Below are 19,861 nucleotides of genomic sequence, written 5' to 3' on the forward strand. Positions count from 1 at the left end.
AGGTGAATGGTGCCTCTGGAAAAAAACCTCTTTGGGGCACTGGGGGGCAGCTCAGAGGCCAGGGTTGGCAGCAGCGGCTGCCCAGAGGACTCCCAAGGAGAGGAGAGGAGGCTGAGGGAACCCTCCACGAGGCAGGGTGTTCAAAAAGGGGTGAGAGGCTGCCAGCTCTGCAGGCAAGGGGGGGGGACATAACTGGGCTCCTGAGCCTCACAAGGGGTGCCGCAGAAAGAATGCAGTTCGTCAAGGGAGCTATGGACTCAAAAAGGTTGAAGACCTCTGGCCTACAGGTGCAACCTCCACCCGTACCTGAGCATAGGCAGACTCACGTCCAGCACAGAAGTAAGTCCCACTGTGTTCAATGGAGCTATTTCCCAGGTGTGTATTGGACTGCCGCGTAATGTGGTGCATTGTTGTGCCATTATACCGGATAATACAGGGGGTGGGAATAAAGGATCGCATTTCTTGGAGCTTGCTTCTCGGTGTGGATGAGGATGGGTTGCAGCGGGGGGCGAAGAATGCTATTTGGCGTGATCTCCGCTGCTTCCTTGCATGCCAGGATCCATCCACCTTATTCTACCTGGCTCTACGCCACCGACGAACGACACCATCCTCGTGCCCTATGAATGCTTGCCGCGTAATGTAAGCCCTATTGTGTCCGGTAGCTCTGACTCCCAGAGGAGTGGGTTTAGGATCGGCAGCCTCAATTAGCATATCGTCGTGACCTTCCTTGGCACTTTTGTACAGGTTATCGCGGGTAGCCGGCGGAAGCTGTGACACCACGAATTGTGCACTGACTGTTAAAAACAGCTGTACCTTTGCAAAAGGATTCCTTTCCATGCTTAGCTTTCTTGAAAGCGTATTTCTGTAATTCTAGATGGTAGAGCATTGGTCTGTGGCAAACCCTGCCTTGAGATTCCATGCAATTTGTGAGGATTCAGAACTTGTGCTGAGTCAGACTTCTTTTGCTGAGTCAGCCTAGGTCCGCATTCTCTTTCTGACTTGATCCAGAAAGATGGCTCTGGGAAGCTTGCACACAGTGGACACTGGTTTAGAATGTGATCCGTGCGGGATGCATGTTTGCAACACACGCAGGTTGCGATTCAGCACTTCTGCGCATGCGCAAAGCACGATTTAGCACTTCTGCGCATGCATGGCCGCCAAAACCAGGAAGTAACCCATTCCGGTACTTCCGGGTTTTGGTGGTCCGCAACCTGAAGCGTCTGTAACCCGAGGTATGACTGTACAAGGGATTACACGACAGCAATTCTTGCTTGCTTGGTGTTGGCGGTACAGTGGTGCCTCGCAAGACGAAATTAATTCGTTCCGCGAGTTTTTTCGTCTAGCGAATTTTTCGTCTTGCGAAGCACGGTGTCGGAAAAGTTTTGGAAAAGCTTCAAAAATCACCGAAAACCTCAAAAAAGGCTACCACACCGCGTTCTATGAGTTGCTCCTCGAAGTCAAGTCGCAACTGTATTAACGGTGTTAAGAAAAAGGAAACAAACTTGCAAAAAATGCAAGACGTTTTTGTCTTGCGAAGCAAGCCCATAGGGAAATTCGTCTTGCGAAGCAGCTCAAAAACCGCAAAACCCTTTCGTCTAGCGAGTTTTTCGTCTTGCAAGGCATTCGTCTTGCGGGGCACCACTGTATACTGTCCCTATACACCGGGGTCCCACTTAATAGCCAACTGCTTACAGTGGTACCTCGGGTTAAGTACTTAATTCGTTCCGGAGGTCCGTACTTAACCTGAAACTGTTCTCAACCTGGGGCCTGCTGCTGCGCCGCCGGAGCACAATTTCTGTTCTCATCCTGAAGCAAAGTTCTTAACCTGAAGCACTATTTCTGGGTTAGCAGAGGCTGTAACCTGAAGCGTATGTAACCTGAAGCGTATGCAACCCAAGGTACCACTGTATTTTCTCAGGCCAGGGCTGTTTCCCAGGGTCCCCGCCACCGTTATTTCAGGACATGTGCAAATGAAAACAGCAGCATGGTGAGACTCTGGTTCACAGTGGAAACCCACCTCTGGGACAAAGAGGGGAACTGGTCGTCTCTGGCACAGAAAATAAACCTCTTTTAACAGTGCTGTGGGTGGGGAACTGCTGTATCGCCTCCTTCGTGGTAGTGTCCCAACTCCCCTTTGTGTCCCAACTCTCATCAGCCCCAGTCAGCAAGGTCAGAGATAATAGAATTGTAGAATTGGAAGGTACCCAAGGGCCATCTAGTCTAACCCCCATAATGAGGGTGATGGGAGTCCAACAGCCACAGGTCCCCTACACTAGAGTCTTTCCCGGGTGTAGGCATGCCTAGCCACTGGGGCACACAGCTGCAACAAGTTGTGCTTTAAAATTCCCCACAATGGCAGGGTGGGTAATTAAAATGATGGGTTGCTGCACATGGGAGGCAGTATTTCAGAAGGATCACGACACCAGTTTGCTAGTAGTGCGCGCACACGCACCCAAAAAAGCTCAGGAGAGTGTGGGCTATCGGTTCTTAATACATTACCTCAACGAAGGGCAATTTTGTGTATCTACAGCAGCCGAATGGAGTTGCCTCGTTCCTTCTCCCCTCCCCACGCAAGCATTCTGATCATCTGCTTGGAGAATTCCACGCTGCTCATCTGGCACCACTGCATCATGGGTGTTGTATTCCAAAAGTACCAGCAGGAAGAGGAGCTCTGCAAGTCTTCAGTGGTAGCCCCCCCCCAACTGTACCATATAGCGTAGAAATGGGGGACCTGTAGCTGTTGTTTGAGTAGTACTCCCATCAACCCTGGTTACTGATTATGCTCCCCGGGGCTGATGGGAGTCTGTGCAGTTCAATAGCACCAATCGCAGGTTTCTGATTTGTGAAAGCAGGACATAAGGTTGATGGCATTGGGTATTGCTGCAAAACCAAACATGCCTAAAGCAGGGATCAGCAAGCTTTTTCAGCCGTGAGCTCGTCCACCGTCCCTCAGCCCATATTTTGAAGGGGGGAAATGAACAAATTCCTATGCACCACAAATAACCCAGAGATGCATTTTAGAAGAAGAAGAAGAGGAGTTTGGATTTGATATCCCGCCTTTCACTCCCCTTAAGGAGTCTCAAAGCGGCTCACATTCTCCTTTCCCTTCCTCCCCCACAACAAACACTCCGTGAGGTGAGTGGGGCTGAGAGACTTCAGAGAAGTGTGACTGGCCCAAGGTCACCCAGCAGCTGCATGTGGAGGAGCGGGGAAGCAAACCCGGTTCACCATATTACGAGTCCACCGCTCTTAACCACTACACCACACTGGCTCTAGATAAAAGCACACATTCTACTCATGTAAAAACACCAGGCAGGCCCCACAAATAACCCAGAAATGCATTTTAAATAAAAGGAAACATTCTACTCATGTAAAAACACGCTGATTCCTGGACTGTCCGTTGGCCGGATTTAGAAGGTGATTGGGCCTTAAGGTTGGGCCTACGCATGGCCTAAAGCATCCATGTAGCCTGGTGACATTCAGATAAAGGGCTATTTACAGATGGACTTGGTAGTTCTATGGATAGACATCAGATACGGCTTTTCGGAAACCAGGGTTCAAGAAACCAAGGATCTACATCAGCAGTAGGGAGCCTGGGTCTCTCCAGATGTTAGTGGACTCCAGCTCCCACCAGCCCCAGCTACCATAGCCCAAGCTCAGGATGATGGGAGTTGTAGTCCACAACATCTTGAGAGTCTCTGGTCCCCTGTTGCCGAGTCTACATAATGGAAACATTTGACTGTTAATGCAAACCTTTTCACCAGGTGCAGAGAACATCTGGCCCTCCAGATGTTGGGCTGCAAGAATGGCCAGACATCATGAGGTTGTAGTGAAGCAACATCTGGAGGGCCAAAAGCTCGCCACATCCGATTTAGGGTAATCTTATAATGTGTCCCCCAAAGCAACTTGATGAGGAGCCTTTAAGGGCATTTAATAAAAGGAACGTTGTGCTTTAGTTGCTTAGCTATGAATGTCCTAAAATGAATGGCTGTTTTTGGTGAAGGGGGTAAGAAATGTTTTATTTCATAAGAATACTTTTGGGGGGTTTTTTAGGAGGACAAAAAAAATAGTCTCTTTTTTAAAATGTGTACAGCGTGTTCGTCTTGTGGTGTCGCCATTTGAGCTGGCTATTAATTTTTCTAGTCGCTGTGGACTGCTAATCCCTTAAATTATTAATTTATTCTTTGTGAGGGGTTTTTTGTTGTTGTTGTTTATAAAAAAAGACACTTTTGACACACTTATCCTGTAAAACTGATCTTGCGCTTAACCTAGATACTACTTTTTTTAAAGAAAAGAAACTTATTATTTTTGCTGTTAAATAAATGTGACCTGTGCCTAAAAGCAAAAAACGTGTGTGTCTCTCTCTGTTATTAACTAGCACAATTAGGAGAGCATGCTGTCAAGGGAGTTGCTATTTATAATGCTAATTAAAGTACTCGCCAGTGCATTTTAAGTGTTCAGAAGAGCGCTAAATCCCTTGCAGGCAACCGCAGTGCCTGGAGACAGACAGTCAGGTTGAGTATCCATAGCAATGACCACAGGAAGACTGACCACTGGGAGGAGCGCAGAGAGAATAAACGCTATGGTGAATCTGCAGCAGCACAACTGGATGCCTTCATCTGCCCCAGCTGCAACAAAACATGTCCCACCTGTATCGGTCTCTGCAGCCACTGCAGGCGCTGAAACTCTCCAAAGGTTTGACTTCACCCCCAAAGGCGCACTCCTCCATTGTCTCCTGAGACAGATGGATGCCAACAGAGAGACAGATGCTATACTACGCAAGTAGGAATGGACACAGCCACACCATGCACTGAAATTGCTTTTATACCACTCACTTCGACACTCGTGGTTTCTTCTAAAGAATCTTGGAAACTAGCTTTCCAAAGGGCCTTCTAACACCTCTCAGCAACTTTGAGAAACTATCATTCCAAAGATTCTTTGGGGGTAAGTCATTACCATTACAACAAGCAGATTGGTGTGGATGCGACCATTCATAATCTGTCCTGGCTCGTGTTTTTAAGTGAAAGGTGGGCAGTAAGTCCTACACCCCCTGGGAGGGTGTGCCAAAGACCACAGGAAAACACCAGATCTCTCAAAAGGGGGGGAGAAAACACAGAGAGAGGGATTCAAAGTTAAGAGCTCCTTTCTTGCCCCTACGGAAACTTCCACTGTCCAGCTGCCATTAAGAATTTCAATTTCTGCAGAGCTGGGAAGAAAGAACGAAATTTCCGCTGAGTTCTGGCTCTCATCAAGGCGCAAAATAGAAAGAAAAGGAGGTGATTTTTGCATGTGTATGTATTTGTGTATTCCATTATACAGAAGTTTAAAATATTAGCCCGTCGCTAACCCTGGATTTGGACAACCAATGGATTGAGCCCAAGAGCAGCGATTTCCCAGAGCAAAGAAAAATCTGAGTGACAGCCATGGGTGTGCATTTTTTAAAAACCAGCTAAATAATCAGTTAGCAACCTCTGCCTTCATATACTGCAGAGGCACCACATGAACCAAAGTCTTAAACATACTGATTTGGAGTGGAGGCGCTAGGAGACAGAATAAGTCAATATATTCTCAGGCATTGCGATTCCTAGAATAAGAAAATGGGGGAAATCGGCAAAGGAAAGATTCATGTCAGGAGGACCAGCCTTTCTAAACATGATTCTTCCCTAGGTGGCTGTCTAGGTCAATGAGGAGAGAGTGCTTCTTCTGTGATGGCAGCCAGGGGGCATGACTCACCTGAGCTCTGTGATAGAGCGCAGGTAAGACCTACCTAACGTACCACAGGCTGAGGTTGGATACTTGAGAAGGGGAGTAGCACATCCAGGAGCTTCAAGATCTCGTATGAGAGAGGGCATGTGCACCATTTTAATCTTCAACCTAGCAGCACACGGCTACACCCAAGGCCAGTGCTGATCAACAACGGTATTGCCCTGTGGCCTGAATTATTCTAAGCCGCCATATTGTTCTATCCCCCGCAAAGCTCCTACTTCTCTTTCAGTTCCACTCAAAATATCCATGGCCAACAAGGACTCGAAACAGGACAGGGGTTCAGAACCTGCCGCTGCTCTGCTTTGAAAAGGTATCACAGGGCAGCAGAAATGCCTTCGAGTTCAGTTTGCTGCACTGTCCTCCCTGAAAAGACGCCCCTCTCAAGGGGGTTCGCAAAAAGGATTCCCCACCTTTTCGCAAGGGGAGAAGGTGTAGGTGGGGCACCTCAGGACACTTCGAATTCAGTCTTCCTGATGGTCCTAGGAAGTGTAGTTCCATGAGGGAGCGGAGAATTCCCTCCTCAGCACCCATCAGAGAACTACATTTCCCAGAATTCCATGGAGCGGCCATTCAAACGGTTGTGGTGCTCTGTCTCGGCCACGGTGGGCCTAGCTCTCCTGTTGCTAAGAAGATTAAAAAGGCCAAAGGATCGTTGAGCACAGTGGAGCCTTGCTTGGTGGTGACAGTGTCGGCCATTTTGTGTCGGGTCAACAATGGCTAGAAGACGAGTCCGTGGAAAGAGCTTGACCCTCCACCAGGGTCGTGCCCACAACCCCCCGAAGAGCTGTCGTCATCGTCCCCATCAAAGTCTTTCCACCACAGAGGGGACTTGGGCAAGGCCGAGATGTAGGCACTTCTGCTTCGAGCTTCCTTTTCTTGCTCCTGTGGCATGGGAAAACAAAACCAAAAGCTCAGACACGGTATACACCTCAAATCAGTTAAGGAGATCAACAACAACAAACAACCCCCTCAAGGTTAGCCAACATGGCGCCCTCAAGATGGTGCATCATCCCTGAACATTGGGCCACCATGCTGACTGGGACTGAGGGGAGTTGGTGGAGGCCACCAATATCTGGAGACCACCAACCTCCTTGACTCTCAGCTAACAAGTGGGGCCCTGTAACAAAACATTGCAGTATAGAGTGCTAATAATAATAATAATAATAATAATAATAATAATAATAATAATAATTTATTATTTATACCCCGCCCATCTGGCTCTGCTTCCCCAGCCACTTTGGGCAGCTTCCAACAAAATATTAAAATACCATACTACATCAAACATTAAAAGCTTCCCTGAACTTCTTCTGAAAGTCTGGTAGTTGTTCTCTTTGACATCTGGTGGGAGGGCGTTCCACACGATGGGCGCCACTACCGAGAAGGCCCTCTGCCTGGTTCCTTGTAACTTGGCTTCTCGCAATGAGGGAACCACCACAAGGCCCTCTGCGCTGGACGTCAGTGTCCGGGTAGAACGATGGGGGTGGAGACGCTCCTTCAGATATACTGGACCAAGGCCATTTAGAGCTTTGATGGTCAGCACCAACACTTTGAATTGTGCTCGGAAACGTACTGGGAGCCAATATAGGTCTTTCAAGACCGGTGTTATGTGGTCTCGGTGGCCACTCCCAGTCACCAGTCTTGGCTGCCGCATTCTGAATGAGTTGTAGTTTCTGGGTCACGTAGAGTGCATTGCAGTAATCCAAGCGGGAGATAACCAGAGCATGCACCACTCTGGTGAGACAGTCTGTGGGCAGGTAGGGTCTCAGCCTGCGTACCAGATGGAGCTGGTAAACAGCTGCCCTGGACACAGAACTGACCTGTGCCACCATGGACAGCTGTGAGTCCAGGATGGCTCCCAGGCTGCGCACCTGGTCCTTCAGGGGCACAGTTACCCCATTCAGGACCAGGGAGTCCTCCACCCCCACCCCCTCCTGTTGCCCAAAACCAGTACTTCTGTCTTGTCAGGATTCAACCTCAATCTGTTAGCTGCCATCCATCCTCCAAACGCCTCCAGACACTCACACAGTGCTTCCATCCAGGGTTTCAACCACCCCAATTCATCCACTACCGCCACCAGGCAGATGGGGCTCATCAACCTGGGAAGGTAGCCCATCTTGGAGAAGGACAACTCTGATCCTAAACCTCCAATGCCTTGAGGGATATCTTCAGGAAAAGAAAAGGCTAAGGAGTCAACGTTGCACAAATTGGGAGTGGAGTCCCTAAAATGGTTGGATGGCGCCTCCTTCCAGCAACTCCTGCAGCCAAGCTGGTGCCAAACAATTTGACCTCACCCCCAGAGGTGCACTCCATTGTGTCTCAAGGCAGAAGGAAGCCAACCAACCAATGGTTTTACTCCCTCTCCCCACCCCGGTCAGTCCCAACAATATTCCATCCCTATGGAGCATGAACAGTCCTCACTGGCTTATTGGGGGGTCGTCCCCCCCCCTACAGCCACCTCCATTTGTGGGTTTGTTTGTTTTTCATAGAATTATTCCCAACTATCTATATGACTCATAGAATCATAGAATCATAGAGTTGGAAGAGACCACAAGGGCCATCAAGTCCAACCCCCTGCCAAGCAGGAAACACCATCAGAGCACTCCTGACATATGGTTGTCAAGCCTCTGCTTAAAGACCTCCAAAGCAGGAGACTCCACCACACTCCTTGGCAGCAAATTCCACTGTCGAACAGCTCTTACTGTCAGGAAGTTCTTCCTAATGTTTAGGTGGAATCTTTCTTGTATTTTGGATCCATTGCTCTGTGTCCGCTTCTCTGGAGCAGCAGAAAACAACCTTTCTCCCTCCTCTATATGACATCCTTTTATATATTAGAGGGGTAGACAGTCTTGCACCCAATCCTAAATCCATTTAGGATCCATTTAGGATCCATTAGTTCTTTAACTTCCCAGGTGATGCACGTGGCCACTACTCTCTCTTCCCGGGATACATTCAAAAACAGAATCGAGTAGGAAGTCACCTATATGGTTGTTCTTTCCACACTTTCTACGTAAACATTTCTCTGCTCTCCTGCTGCAGGTAATTCATTTTATTCCCCACCACAACCTGGTTGTCTCCCAACCCGCCATGGTAGTCTCCTTCATGCATGGAGTCTCCTGCGTAATAGCACTCTGGGGGCGGAAAACATTTCACCAGCAAAAGCAGAGAAGTGATTTAGCTTAGTGCTTTGTCGGATATAACCGTCAGAGGCTGCTGATATCTTACTTGTGTGCAAGCACATGGTTTTGGCTCATCTCCATGAGCACGGGAAGTCTTAAATCTGTATCTGGGTAGCCAATGTAGTGCTCTCTAGCTGTCACTAGACAGCTAGAGCCAGTGTGGTCTAGTGGTTGAGAGTGGTAGACTCGTAATCTGGAGAACCGGGTTCGCTTCCCCGCTCCTCCACATGCAGCTGCTGGGTGACCTTGGGCCAGTCACACTTCTTTGAAGTCTCTCAGCCCCACTCACCTCACAGAGTGTTTGTTGTGGGGGAGGAAGGGAAAGGAGAATGTTAGCTGCTTTGAGACTCCTTAAAGGGAGTGAAAGGCGGGATATCAAATCCAAACTCTTCTTCTTCTTCTTCACTAGACTACAACTCCCATCATCCTAGACCAACAGCCATACTGGCTGGGATTGATGGGAGTTGGGTGTCAAAAAAGAAAGAAAAGCATATTGGCTACGCCTGGCATATACAACAAGTACGGTGATGGAGCTGGCATAACTTACTGTCATGGAAATCTACCCAATATTGATCCAGAGCAGATTCTCAGTGTATAGTTAGCACAGTAAAAACTTAAAACACGTTGCAGGATTCCCCCAAAATAGACCAGAGGCAATTAATATTTCATCCAGCAGAGCTTTGCTGCTACTTAAGGCAAAGGAGCATAATGGTGACAAATCCAATACATTCAGGATTGACCTTGTCCATAAGAAATCCATTTGTAGCAGACTTACCGTATTTTTCGCCCTATAGGACGCACTTTCCCCCCTCCAAAAATGAAGGGGAAATCTGTGTGCGAATACAGGCTTTCGCTGAAGCTTGAAGAGCGAGAGGGGTCGGTGCGCACCAACCCCTCTTGCTCTCCAGGCTTCAGAAAGCTATCAGCAAGCCTGGGGAGCCCGCGGGAGTTCCCGCAGGGCTCCCCAGGCTGCGGATAGCAGCCTGCTGTCCGGCACGCAGGTGCCCTGAAGCATAGCGCCCCGTGGGCCAGGCAGACATCCGCAGCCTGGGGAGCCCTGCGGGAGTTCCCACAGGGCTCCCTAGGCTGCAGATAGCCTGTTGCACGGAGCACGGGGCGCGCTGAAGCAGAGCGCCCCACGCTTCGGGCAGACATCGGCCAGCTCCACAAGCTCGGGGGACAGCGGGGAGGCGGAGCTGTTCCCCGACCTGGTTTGGGGGGGGGAATAAAGGAAAAAAAAATTTCTTTATTTCCCCCCCAAAAAACTAGGTGCGTCCTATGGGATGGGGCATCCTATGGGACGAAAAATACGGTAACTTAAACTTACAATAACTTATAATAAGTCTAAGCCTTGACACTAAGCATACTATGTACAGAACACCACACCAGAAGGAAAAGAAAGAGAAAGTGAAAGTGAAACCCTGGCTCCTTCTGGCCTTACTTTTATAGTCAGCATGACCTTGACAGAAAGAGATAAGAGAACCAGTTTAAGCCAGCTGTACTCAGCTTCTCGGAAGGAATAACCCAAACATCAGGAACCTTCTGCTTGTTTCTTTCACGGAGAGAAGGTTCTAGAAGCTTCCAGAATTAAGTGGAATAGGAAAGATCTCTACACATCAGATCAATACTTTCCACACCAAGAAATGCAAGTGGACACTTACTTGCAAGTACAGGATGTTATCCTTCGCAATGGCTTCCATCAGGCTTTTGTCCGGAGAATGCAAGTCTCCATTCACCCGGCCGGACTCTCCAGTGGCCCCACGCCCCTCGTCTCTCGACTGGCTCGTCCTCTGCCTATAGAACAGCAGGTAAGCCGTATCCTTGGGCAGGAAGGATGTCACATTGCTGACAGACTCGAAAGACGAGAATGAGACTCTGGTGTCGTTGAAGAGGTACCACTGGATCGCAACGTCCGGAGGTTTCTCTGGGGCGCCGCTCCGAGAGGCGTCCTTCAGGTTGCTTTCAGCCGCCACATCCTCACACTCCCGGGCGTAGCAATAGTAATGGCCACTCTCAGAGGAGACCCCGGAATGCACCACCACGCTGCAAAGGTCGTACACCACCGAAGCGAAGGCCTTGCGCGCTGAGGTGCTCCGTGGCGGGTTCGCTCCGCCGCTCGGGTCCTCTGAAGACGTCAGGACCGGAAGCTTCAACACCAACGGGACGGAGACGTTGTCCAAGATCTTCCTCCTCCTCATGGCCCTCAGGTCAAATGAGAACCTCAGCAGGGTGAGGATGAGGTAGTGAGGCCCCTCCGTCAGTTCGGCCAGCTTCTCCGCGTCCTGAAGAGAAGCGCAGTTGTCACAGTGATAGCGGTTCTCCGCTGTCAGCATCTCGGGCGATAAGAAATAATTGATCAGGTCGGGGACGGATCTGGAGGCCATGGGCCCGCGAATTTGCTCCCTCAGAGCCAACACCAAGTCTTCGTCGGGCTTTGCGCCGGTAGCGTCTTGCTCAGCCCTCGGGGGGAAAGGAGTCTCTTGACTTCCAGGCCCCAAAGTTTCGATGGGCAATATTTGGGGATGATTCTCTCCCGGTGCAGCCGGCTTAGCGAACCTCCTTGGTGAATCGCATGTCCTGCCTGGCACTTCTACGCCCGACTGAACGGCCTGTGGGCCCATTTCTTCTACCGGTAAAAGAGAGGTACTGCTACTGGCTATAGGCACATGATTATCAGCTGGTGGGAAAGCCAAGGAGAGGTCCGTGAAGGCTTCTTCTCTGGAAGAGACTTTCAGGCACTTCAGACATCGGATTTTCGTCTTAATTCTGCCCCCAAACATTTTTTCAATTAAAGTCTTGTTTGCAGGCTGCTGTTGCTCAGCCTGAGATATCAGTGTGGACTCTTTGAGCTTCTGGTAGATTCGCCTTCCTGTTCTCTCTTCTTCATGAAGCCTTTTTGGGGGGGTTGGGGGAAGAAGAGAAATATGCTGAAGAATGTCACCAGTAAAACCATCCCTCCAACCACGGAAGGAGGTGCCACTATGCTCTTATATGCCTGTCAGCATCTAAGCCCTGCATCTCAAGATGAGCGGCAGTACCAGAATCATATACAGTGGTACCTCGGGTTACATACGCTTCAGGTTACATACGCTTCAGGTTACAGACTCCGCTAACCCAGAAATAGTACCTCAGGTTAAGAACTTTGCTTCAGGGTGAGAACAGAAACTGCGCGGCGGCAGCGGGAGGCCCCATTAGCTAAAGTGATGCTTCAGGTTAAGAACAATTTCAGGTTAAGAACGGACCTCCGGAACGAATTAAGTACTTAACCCGAGGTACCACTGTAATTTTCTCCTAGAAGGAAACTGGACAAGCTGCCTCTCCAGACAGATACTGAAACTTATCTTTATTCTGGAAGGCATTTTATGAATCAGTTTTGCTTGGACTACTGCAATGCGCTCTATGTGGGGCTACCTTTGAAGGTGACCCGGAAACTACAACTAATCCAGAATGCAGCAGCTAGACTGGTGACAGGGGGCGGCCGCCAAGACCATATAACACCGGTCTTGAAAGACCTACACTGGCTCCCAGTACATTTCCGAGCACAATTCAAAGTGTTGGTGCTGACCTTTAAAGCCCTAAATGGCCTCGGTCCAGTATACCTGAAGGAGCGTCTCCACCCCCATCGTTCTACCCGGACACTGAGGTCCAGCGCCGAGGGCCTTCTGGCGGTTCCCTCACTGCGAGAAGCCAAGTTACAGGGAACCAGGCAGAGGGCCTTCTCGGTGGTGGCACCCGCCCTGTGGAACGCCCTCCTACCAGATGTCAAAGAGAACAACAACTACCAGACTTTTAGAAGACATCTGAAGGCAGCCCTGTTCAGGGAAGTTTTTAATGTGTGACAATTTAATGTATTTTTAATCTTTGTTGGAAGCCACCCAGAGTGGCTGGGCAAACCCAGCCAGATGGGTGGGGTACAAATAATAAATTATTATTATTAATCTAATTGACAAATCCATGTCACAAATCAACTGTGTTTCAATTTGTTCTATCCCTCAAGTGCATCTCTGCAGTAAGTTCAGTGTCAGCCTCATGCTTTTACACGCAAGCTGCCTGATAAAGCAGGAGGCAAATAACTTAACATTCTTATTTCAAAAATCTGGTTGAACCAATCCGTATCCTGGCACCGTGGATTGCGGCCACAAGGAAGTCCAATGAGAAATGCAGAGGGAGAGGGGACAAGGAAGACACACACCTGCCATTTTCAGTAGTGGCTGTATTCAGAGAATCTCCCTTCTCCCTCAAAACAAACAAACAAATCTCTCCCAAATGTATGGGGCAATTTTAAGGGCTGAGCTTTCACAGGCTGTGAAGAGAGCGGGCATTTGGGCAATCTTCAGGGTGTGTGTGGAGACAGGATAGGCAAACATGCCAATTTCAGTTTCTCAGCTTTCCAGTTTTAAGTTCTAGATCGGTTCACAATTTATTTATTTGGTTTAAAGCCCTGAAAATTCAGCAGCATTTTACTGCATATTTCTCCTAACAAGAACAGTAATAATTTATTACGTATACTTCTACCTATCCGACTGTGTTGCCCCTCTGGGTCGCTTCCAAGATAATATAAAAACACAATTAGGTATCAAACATTTAAAACTTCCTGATACAGGGCTGCCTTCCGATGTCTTTGCAAAGTTGTGTAATTGGTTTTTTTCTTTGACATCTGATGAGAGGGCATTCCACACGGCCGGTGCCACTACCGAGAAGGCCTCCTCCCTTCTCAGTAGACATTTTTTTGGATACAGTTTTATCTAATATTCATGGGGGTTTTTTACAAAGCATATTTTATCTGAGAAGGATGCATCTTACCGATCGAGCAGGTACTTGAGGTATTCGGAGCAGTCCTGCTGAGCTCCCCTGGTGAACCAGGGAGGCCAGGAAGCAGAGAAAAAGCTTTCGGGAGAGATGGCAGGCCGCTAAGAGGGATTTAAGAAAGGTGGGTGGGGAACAGAAGGGAAAATGGTGAAGAGACACAAAGCATTTGCCGTTCATATACCAAAGCCTGCGCTTTTTCACCTGTGCTTTTTAAAGTTCAAATCATGGCCCCAGCTGATTTTTAGACTGCTGAATTTATATATTAGGTGGTTTTAAATTTCGAAATCTGCTTCATTTTAGCTAGAAAGCCGGGGTAGACAGTCGCCAACAAATCCCTAAAATAATAAAAGTACAGTGGCACTTGGTTCTCAAACGCCTTGGTACTCAAACAACTTGGAACCCAAACACTGCAAATCCGGAAGTAAGTGTTCCGGTTTGCAAACTTTTTTTCGGAAGCTGAACATGCTCTGTTTTGAGTGTTATGCTTCTGATTAGAGCGCCACACTTCCAATTTGAGTGTTACGCTGAGGTCTGTCTGTTTTGGCTATTTATTTTGCGTTTTTGTGGCTCTTTTTTTATTTATTTTTTATGACTGTGTGGAAGAACCCAGTTCAGCTACTGATTGATTGACTGTGTGACTGCAGTACATCGTTTATTGCTTTCATTTTATGGATCAATGGTCTCGTTAGATAGTAAAATTCACGTTAAATTGCTGTTTTAGGGGTTGTTTTTAAAAGTCTGGAACGGATTAATCAATTTTGCATTACTTTCTATGGGAAAGCATGCCTTGGTTTTGGAATGCTTTGGTTTTGGAATGGACTTCCGGAACGGATTAAATTTGAGAGCCAAGGTACCACTGGATCAGCCAGTTTCCCCAGCTGCTTTAAGGGCTGCCATGACATTCCTTAACCTGCTCACTCCCACCCCAAAATCTGCAAATACAGCAAAGCTCTGTTCCTTGTGCACTGGACAAATGCTGGCTAGCGTTTCCATTCTGCTCAACACTAAGCAAAACAGCAGCTGTGCAGTGATGGTTCTGGCACTGTGAATGGTCAGCTTGGTGCAGTGGTTGCGAGCATTGGACTAGGACCTGCAAGAGCTGGGTTCGAATCCCCACTCCACCACAAAGTTCACTGAATGGCCTTGAACCGGTCACTCTGTGTGCTTAATCCATTTCACAGAGTTGCTGTGAGGATAAAAGAGAGAAGAGCACTGATTGCACCCTTTGGAGGAAACGTGAGATAAAAACAGAATATGAACCAAAGCAAGCAAGAAGCCTCAAGTCCATCAGTCCCCTTATCGCGGACACGGCAGCTGCCTCATTCCATTCCTGGTTTGAGGCAAAGTATATAATTTGAGGGATGCAGGTGGCGCTGTGGGTTAAACCACAGAGCCTAGGACTTGCAAAAGGCTGGCGGTTTGAATCCCCGTGACGGGGTGAGCTCCCGTTGCTCGGTCCCTGCTCCTGCCAACCTAGCAGTTTGAAAGCACATCAAAGTGCAAGTAGATAAATAGGTACCGCTCCAGCGGGAAGGTAAAAAGGTGTTTCCATGCGCTGCTCTGGTTTGCGGCTTAGTCATGCTGGCCACATGACCCGGAAGCCGTACATCAGCTCCCTCGGCCAATAAAGCAAGATGAGCGCCGCAACCCCAGAGTCGGTCATGACTGGACCTAATGGTCAAGGGTCCCTTTACCTTTACCTATATAATTTGAGGCTCATCCTCCAGACCTCTAAACTTCAACCCAAACTGGAAACTGAACAGCCCCTTTGAGCCAAGAAGCAGCGGGTTCAAATCTTACCATGGGTGCTTGATCAAGCCACCATATCCAAGGCTCAACACCCTTCTTCCATCTGGGATGCGGAGGTTAACAAAAGTGACCAAGGTACCTTGCAGAGCTGTTGCAGGCATAATGCAACAAAAGAGCTTTGAACGTTCCAAAGGGAAGCATAACGCAAATGCAGGAATTGGGAAATGCACTGACTTACCTGGCCTTCTTTGGTGGCCAAATTTCTTTTTTTAGCTTTTAAGCGTCGCAAGACTATAATTGACTGTATTGATATGGGGCTATCTGTTTAGCCCATTTTAGTGTTGGCTAAGTTCTAAAATCTTCCTGGAGCTTTTAACTGTGTATTGACAAATGTACTTTTTTCTGACTGACGGTCGAATAAAAGGTTGATGATGATGACTTACCTGGCTGTGCTCTAGAAAGGCAAACAGCCACTGCAGTTTCGCCATCAAGGGCTGGGAGCTGTTTTCGGCTAAGCTCAACACTGAACGCCTGAAGCTTGAAAAGGAAGTTTGGAAAGACGTTTAGACACAGTGAATATACTGAGGTGGTATAGAAAACAGAAACAAAAGAGCGTCGTAATGAGAAGCCTGTGCTCCCCGATCGACAGCGGCAACCCCACAACCAAACAAACAACAACACAAAACTTTACATACATTCATGCGAAACCAGGGTTTCTCCAGACAGGTGCTTTTGTGTGTGTGTGTTCTGCAACACATCACTGGACACATTCACACTACAGATGTGAAGTGCTATGAGACCAGTTTAAGCAGTCATGGCTTCCCCCAAGGAATCCTGGGAGCTGTAGTTCATTAAAGGGCGCTTGTACTTTTTAGAAGACACCTATTCACCACACAGAGCTACAGTTTTGTTATGTACTGCGTTGAATAGGATCCAAACTGCAGCAGTCTGATTGGTCCTAGAACAATAGGATTCAGAATACAGCAGTCGGATTGGTCCTAGAACAATAGGATCCAGAATGTAACAGTCTGATTGGTCCTAGAACAATAGGATTCAGAATGCAACAGTCTGATTGGTCCACAGGAGCCACCCAATCTAGCTCCAGGTGGAAGTGATTCCGCAACCGGATTGGCCTACAGGAGAATCCCGGAATTAGCCAATCACGTGGGGCTCATTGTATAAATAATGTATATATAGCAGACATTCTGGGGGAACTTCCATTCCTCCTCACCACTATGAGCTGAATAAAGAGCATGAAATCCACTCTTGATTCCATTTCAAGTTTCTAGAGTAGTGTAACAACCAACCCCTCTTCTTGGGGAACTCTTAACCCAGATTGGGCTGGAGTAGACTTCACCCCCAGAGGTGCACTCCATCGTCTTTCGAAACAGACAAATGCCAGCAACTATTATTTTAACCAATTCCTTTCCCTTATTATACTTCCTTCAAAGTCCCTCTTCCCCACCCGAAATTCCCACAAGTGTATTTAATTTGTTCACCAATGCCATCAACAGGTGATTACGACTTCTATTTGCTTCTGTTCAGGTTGAACTGCTTCTCTTGCTTTGAAGCCTTCAGCAGCAAACAATCAACTATTTGTTTATTTGCTTATTGCATCTCTATCCTAAACGGCCTCGGTCCAGTATACCTGAAGGAGCGTCTCCACCCCCATCGTTCTGCCCGGACACTGAGGTCCAGCTCCGTGGGCCTTCTGGCGGTTCCCTCACTGCAAGAAGCCAAGTTACAGGGAACCAGGCAGAGGGCCTTCTCGGTAGTGGCACCCGCCCTGTGGAACGCCCTCCCACCAGATGTCAAAGAGAAGAACAACTACCAGACTTTTAGAAGACATCTGAAGGCAGCCCTGTTCAGGGAAGCTTTTAATGTTTAATAGGTTATTGTATTTTAATATTCTGTTGGAAGCCACCCAGAGTGGCTGGGGAAACCCAGCCAGATGGGCGGGGTATAAATAAATTATTATTATTATTATTTTCTCACAGGCCCATATAAGTTCAGCACAAACAGTTGGGCCTGGTGAGCATTTAAGGTCCCCAACCCTAATCTGCGGGCTGCCATCCGATTGGATTTTATTCTGATCCTGATCTGATTTGAGGATGTATTTTAACTGATTGTCTGATTTTATGTTAATGTATTATACATTTGATGTTAGCCGCTGTGAGCCCGGCTTCGGCTGGGGAGGGCGGGATATAAATAGAATTTATTCTTATTCTTATCCTACATTTCCCCCTCCACCCAGCTCAAGGGGGCACCCACAGTTCTCTCCCCCTGCTCACTGAATACCCTGTGCAGTAGGTTAGGCTGAGAGGCAGGGACTGGCCCGAGTGAACATCGCTTATGACCGAGCGGGGATTTGAACCCAGATCCTAATCAGGTACTCGACCACTGCACCACACTGTCTCACGGTGATTTGTTGCTGAAGGCTTTAAAATGTGAGAAGCAATGCAGCCGGAACAGAAAATGGGCTGCTAACATGTCGCCCTTTTAATAGCCCCAAATAAGAACTTCCAAACCTATCATTAAATACGAAACCAGGTAAGGCTGGAGGGGAAAGCAGAGGCAAAAGGGGTAGGAAGGACACCTACTCAGAGGCCATGAAGAGTGCTTGGATGATGCTGTTCATATAGCAGGTGTTCCCCAGGTTGATTAACCCTATTTTCCCCGTTTCGGATTTGGACGCCAGCCGAGGATAAAAGCTGGCCAGTTCGTTCTTCTGGGAAGTCCAGGCGTTCTGCCCGAGCAGATATTTGATTCGGTCTTCATTTGGAATCGGGAGAGTCTCACGAGGAATAAAGCAAGGGGGGAAAGTCAGGGTTAAGTCTGCAATGTTCACAGCTCCTTTGGTTTAAAAGTAAAAAAAGCAGGATTGTCTCATGCTATAATTCTAGCCCCCAATTCTAAGAAGCATCTCATTTCAGCTGCATGAAGCCGAAAGCTTTTTCCTCCTCCCCCCAGGGTTTCTTCCATGCATACAGAACGCCCCCCCACAAGAGGAATTACCTTTATCGCCTCCACGACAGGTTCATAGAGATCTGGGAATCCTGAGAATCGAAAGAACATGCAGTGGATTAACTCAGCCAGCTGTTCCAGGCAACTCGCCGCAGAGTTGGAGTTTTCCTTGTGGAGGGCAGCAACCACTCTCGGGATGTGTGGGAGAAGCTTTGAGAGAGAGAAAAGGGAGAGGTACAGTCAGCCTAAACCAGCAAAAACCAGCCACAGGGCTGAGCTACACGCGTAATAACAATAATAATAATAATAATAATAATAATAATAATAATAATAATAATAATAATAAATTTTATTTATATCGCGCCCTCCCCAGCCGAAGCCGGGCTCAGGGCGGCTAACAACAATAAAATAATACAACATTCTAAAATCATTTCATTAAAAAATTAATTCAAATCAAATTGATGGCAACCATTGGGCTAGAGTTTTGTGAAGATTATAGAAGGAGAGAGGGGGTCAGGCTGTGCCCTGGCCAAAGGCCTGGTGGAACAGCTCTGTCTTGCAGGCCCTGCGGAAAGCTGTCAAGTCCCACAGGGCCCTAGTCTCTTGTGACAGAGCATTCCACCAGATCGGAGCTACAATCGAAAAAGCCCTGGCTCTGGTTGAGGCCAGCCTAACCTCTCTGTGGCCTGGGACCATCAAGATGTTTTTGTTTGAAGACCATAAGGTCCTCTGTGGGACATACCAGGAGAGGCGGTTACCAGATAGGTAAAGGTAAAGGGATCCCTGACCTTTAGGTCCAGTCATGGGCGACTCTGGGGTTGTGGCGCTCATCTCACTTTATTGGCCGAGGAAGCCGGCGTACAGTTTCATTTGGCCAACATAACTAAGCCGCTTCTGGTTAACCAGAGCAGCGCACGGAAACGCCGTTTACCTTCCCGCCGGAGCAGTACCTATTTATCTACTTGCACTTTGACATGCTTTCGAACTGCTAGGTGGGCAGGAGCAGGGACCGAGCAACGGGAGCTCACCAGATACTTAAGGGTTAAAATGTCACTCGGTTTTCCTGTCACTCATCCCACAACTGGCCAATCGTCAAGGACTCAGGGGAAGAAGGCCCCACTTCTTCATTCCAAAAGAAACACCTGCCGCACGTTAAACTTTGCATGTGCGCAAGGCAAAGTTTGCCTCCCACTCAATCCGGAACCTACAAATGCATATCTTAGTTTATCAGAACTTTGGCTCTCTCTAGCATCAGATCTCTGCTTCTGTGTCAGTGATGGGGAACCTGTGGCTCTCCAGATCTTGTGGATCTCCAGCTCCCAGCAGCCCCAGCAAGCTTGGCCAACGATCCGGGACGATGCAAAAGTTGCAGTCCAACAACATCTGGAGCTCCGGGA

At 48.2% G+C, this 19,861-nt stretch overlaps 1 protein-coding gene and 1 long non-coding RNA gene across 8 annotated transcripts in view; both read right to left on the reverse strand.

Moving 5' to 3' along the window:
• Nucleotides 1-332: 332 nt before the first annotated feature.
• Nucleotides 333-3,267, reverse strand: LOC308588836. Its single transcript, XR_014008912.1, has 2 exons — nucleotides 1,640-3,267; nucleotides 333-1,274 (listed from the first exon to the last, which is right to left on the reverse strand). It is a non-coding gene; the product is annotated as an uncharacterized lncRNA (long non-coding RNA).
• A 2,010-nt stretch (nucleotides 3,268-5,277) lies between these two features.
• The window catches only part of USP35 (ubiquitin specific peptidase 35), a gene marked incomplete at its 5' end in the record, with an annotated part of 49,908 nt that continues 35,324 nt past the window's right edge, over nucleotides 5,278-19,861 (reverse strand). For all 7 annotated transcript variants that reach the window (XM_081197322.1, XM_081197321.1, XM_081197320.1 and 4 more), the window contains 6 exons: nucleotides 5,278-6,648; nucleotides 10,604-11,834; nucleotides 13,746-13,852; nucleotides 15,944-16,037; nucleotides 18,101-18,294; nucleotides 18,516-18,674. In XM_081197322.1, the coding sequence (XP_081053448.1) occupies nucleotides 6,484-6,648; nucleotides 10,604-11,834; nucleotides 13,746-13,852; nucleotides 15,944-16,037; nucleotides 18,101-18,294; nucleotides 18,516-18,674 (1,950 nt within the window). In that variant the 3' untranslated portion in view covers nucleotides 5,278-6,483. The remainder of the gene's footprint in view (nucleotides 6,649-10,603; nucleotides 11,835-13,745; nucleotides 13,853-15,943; nucleotides 16,038-18,100; nucleotides 18,295-18,515; nucleotides 18,675-19,861) is intronic.

This window comes from Podarcis bocagei (assembly GCF_964188305.1).
Source record: "Podarcis bocagei genome assembly, chromosome: 6".
NCBI classification, from domain to species: domain Eukaryota; kingdom Metazoa; phylum Chordata; class Lepidosauria; order Squamata; family Lacertidae; genus Podarcis; species Podarcis bocagei.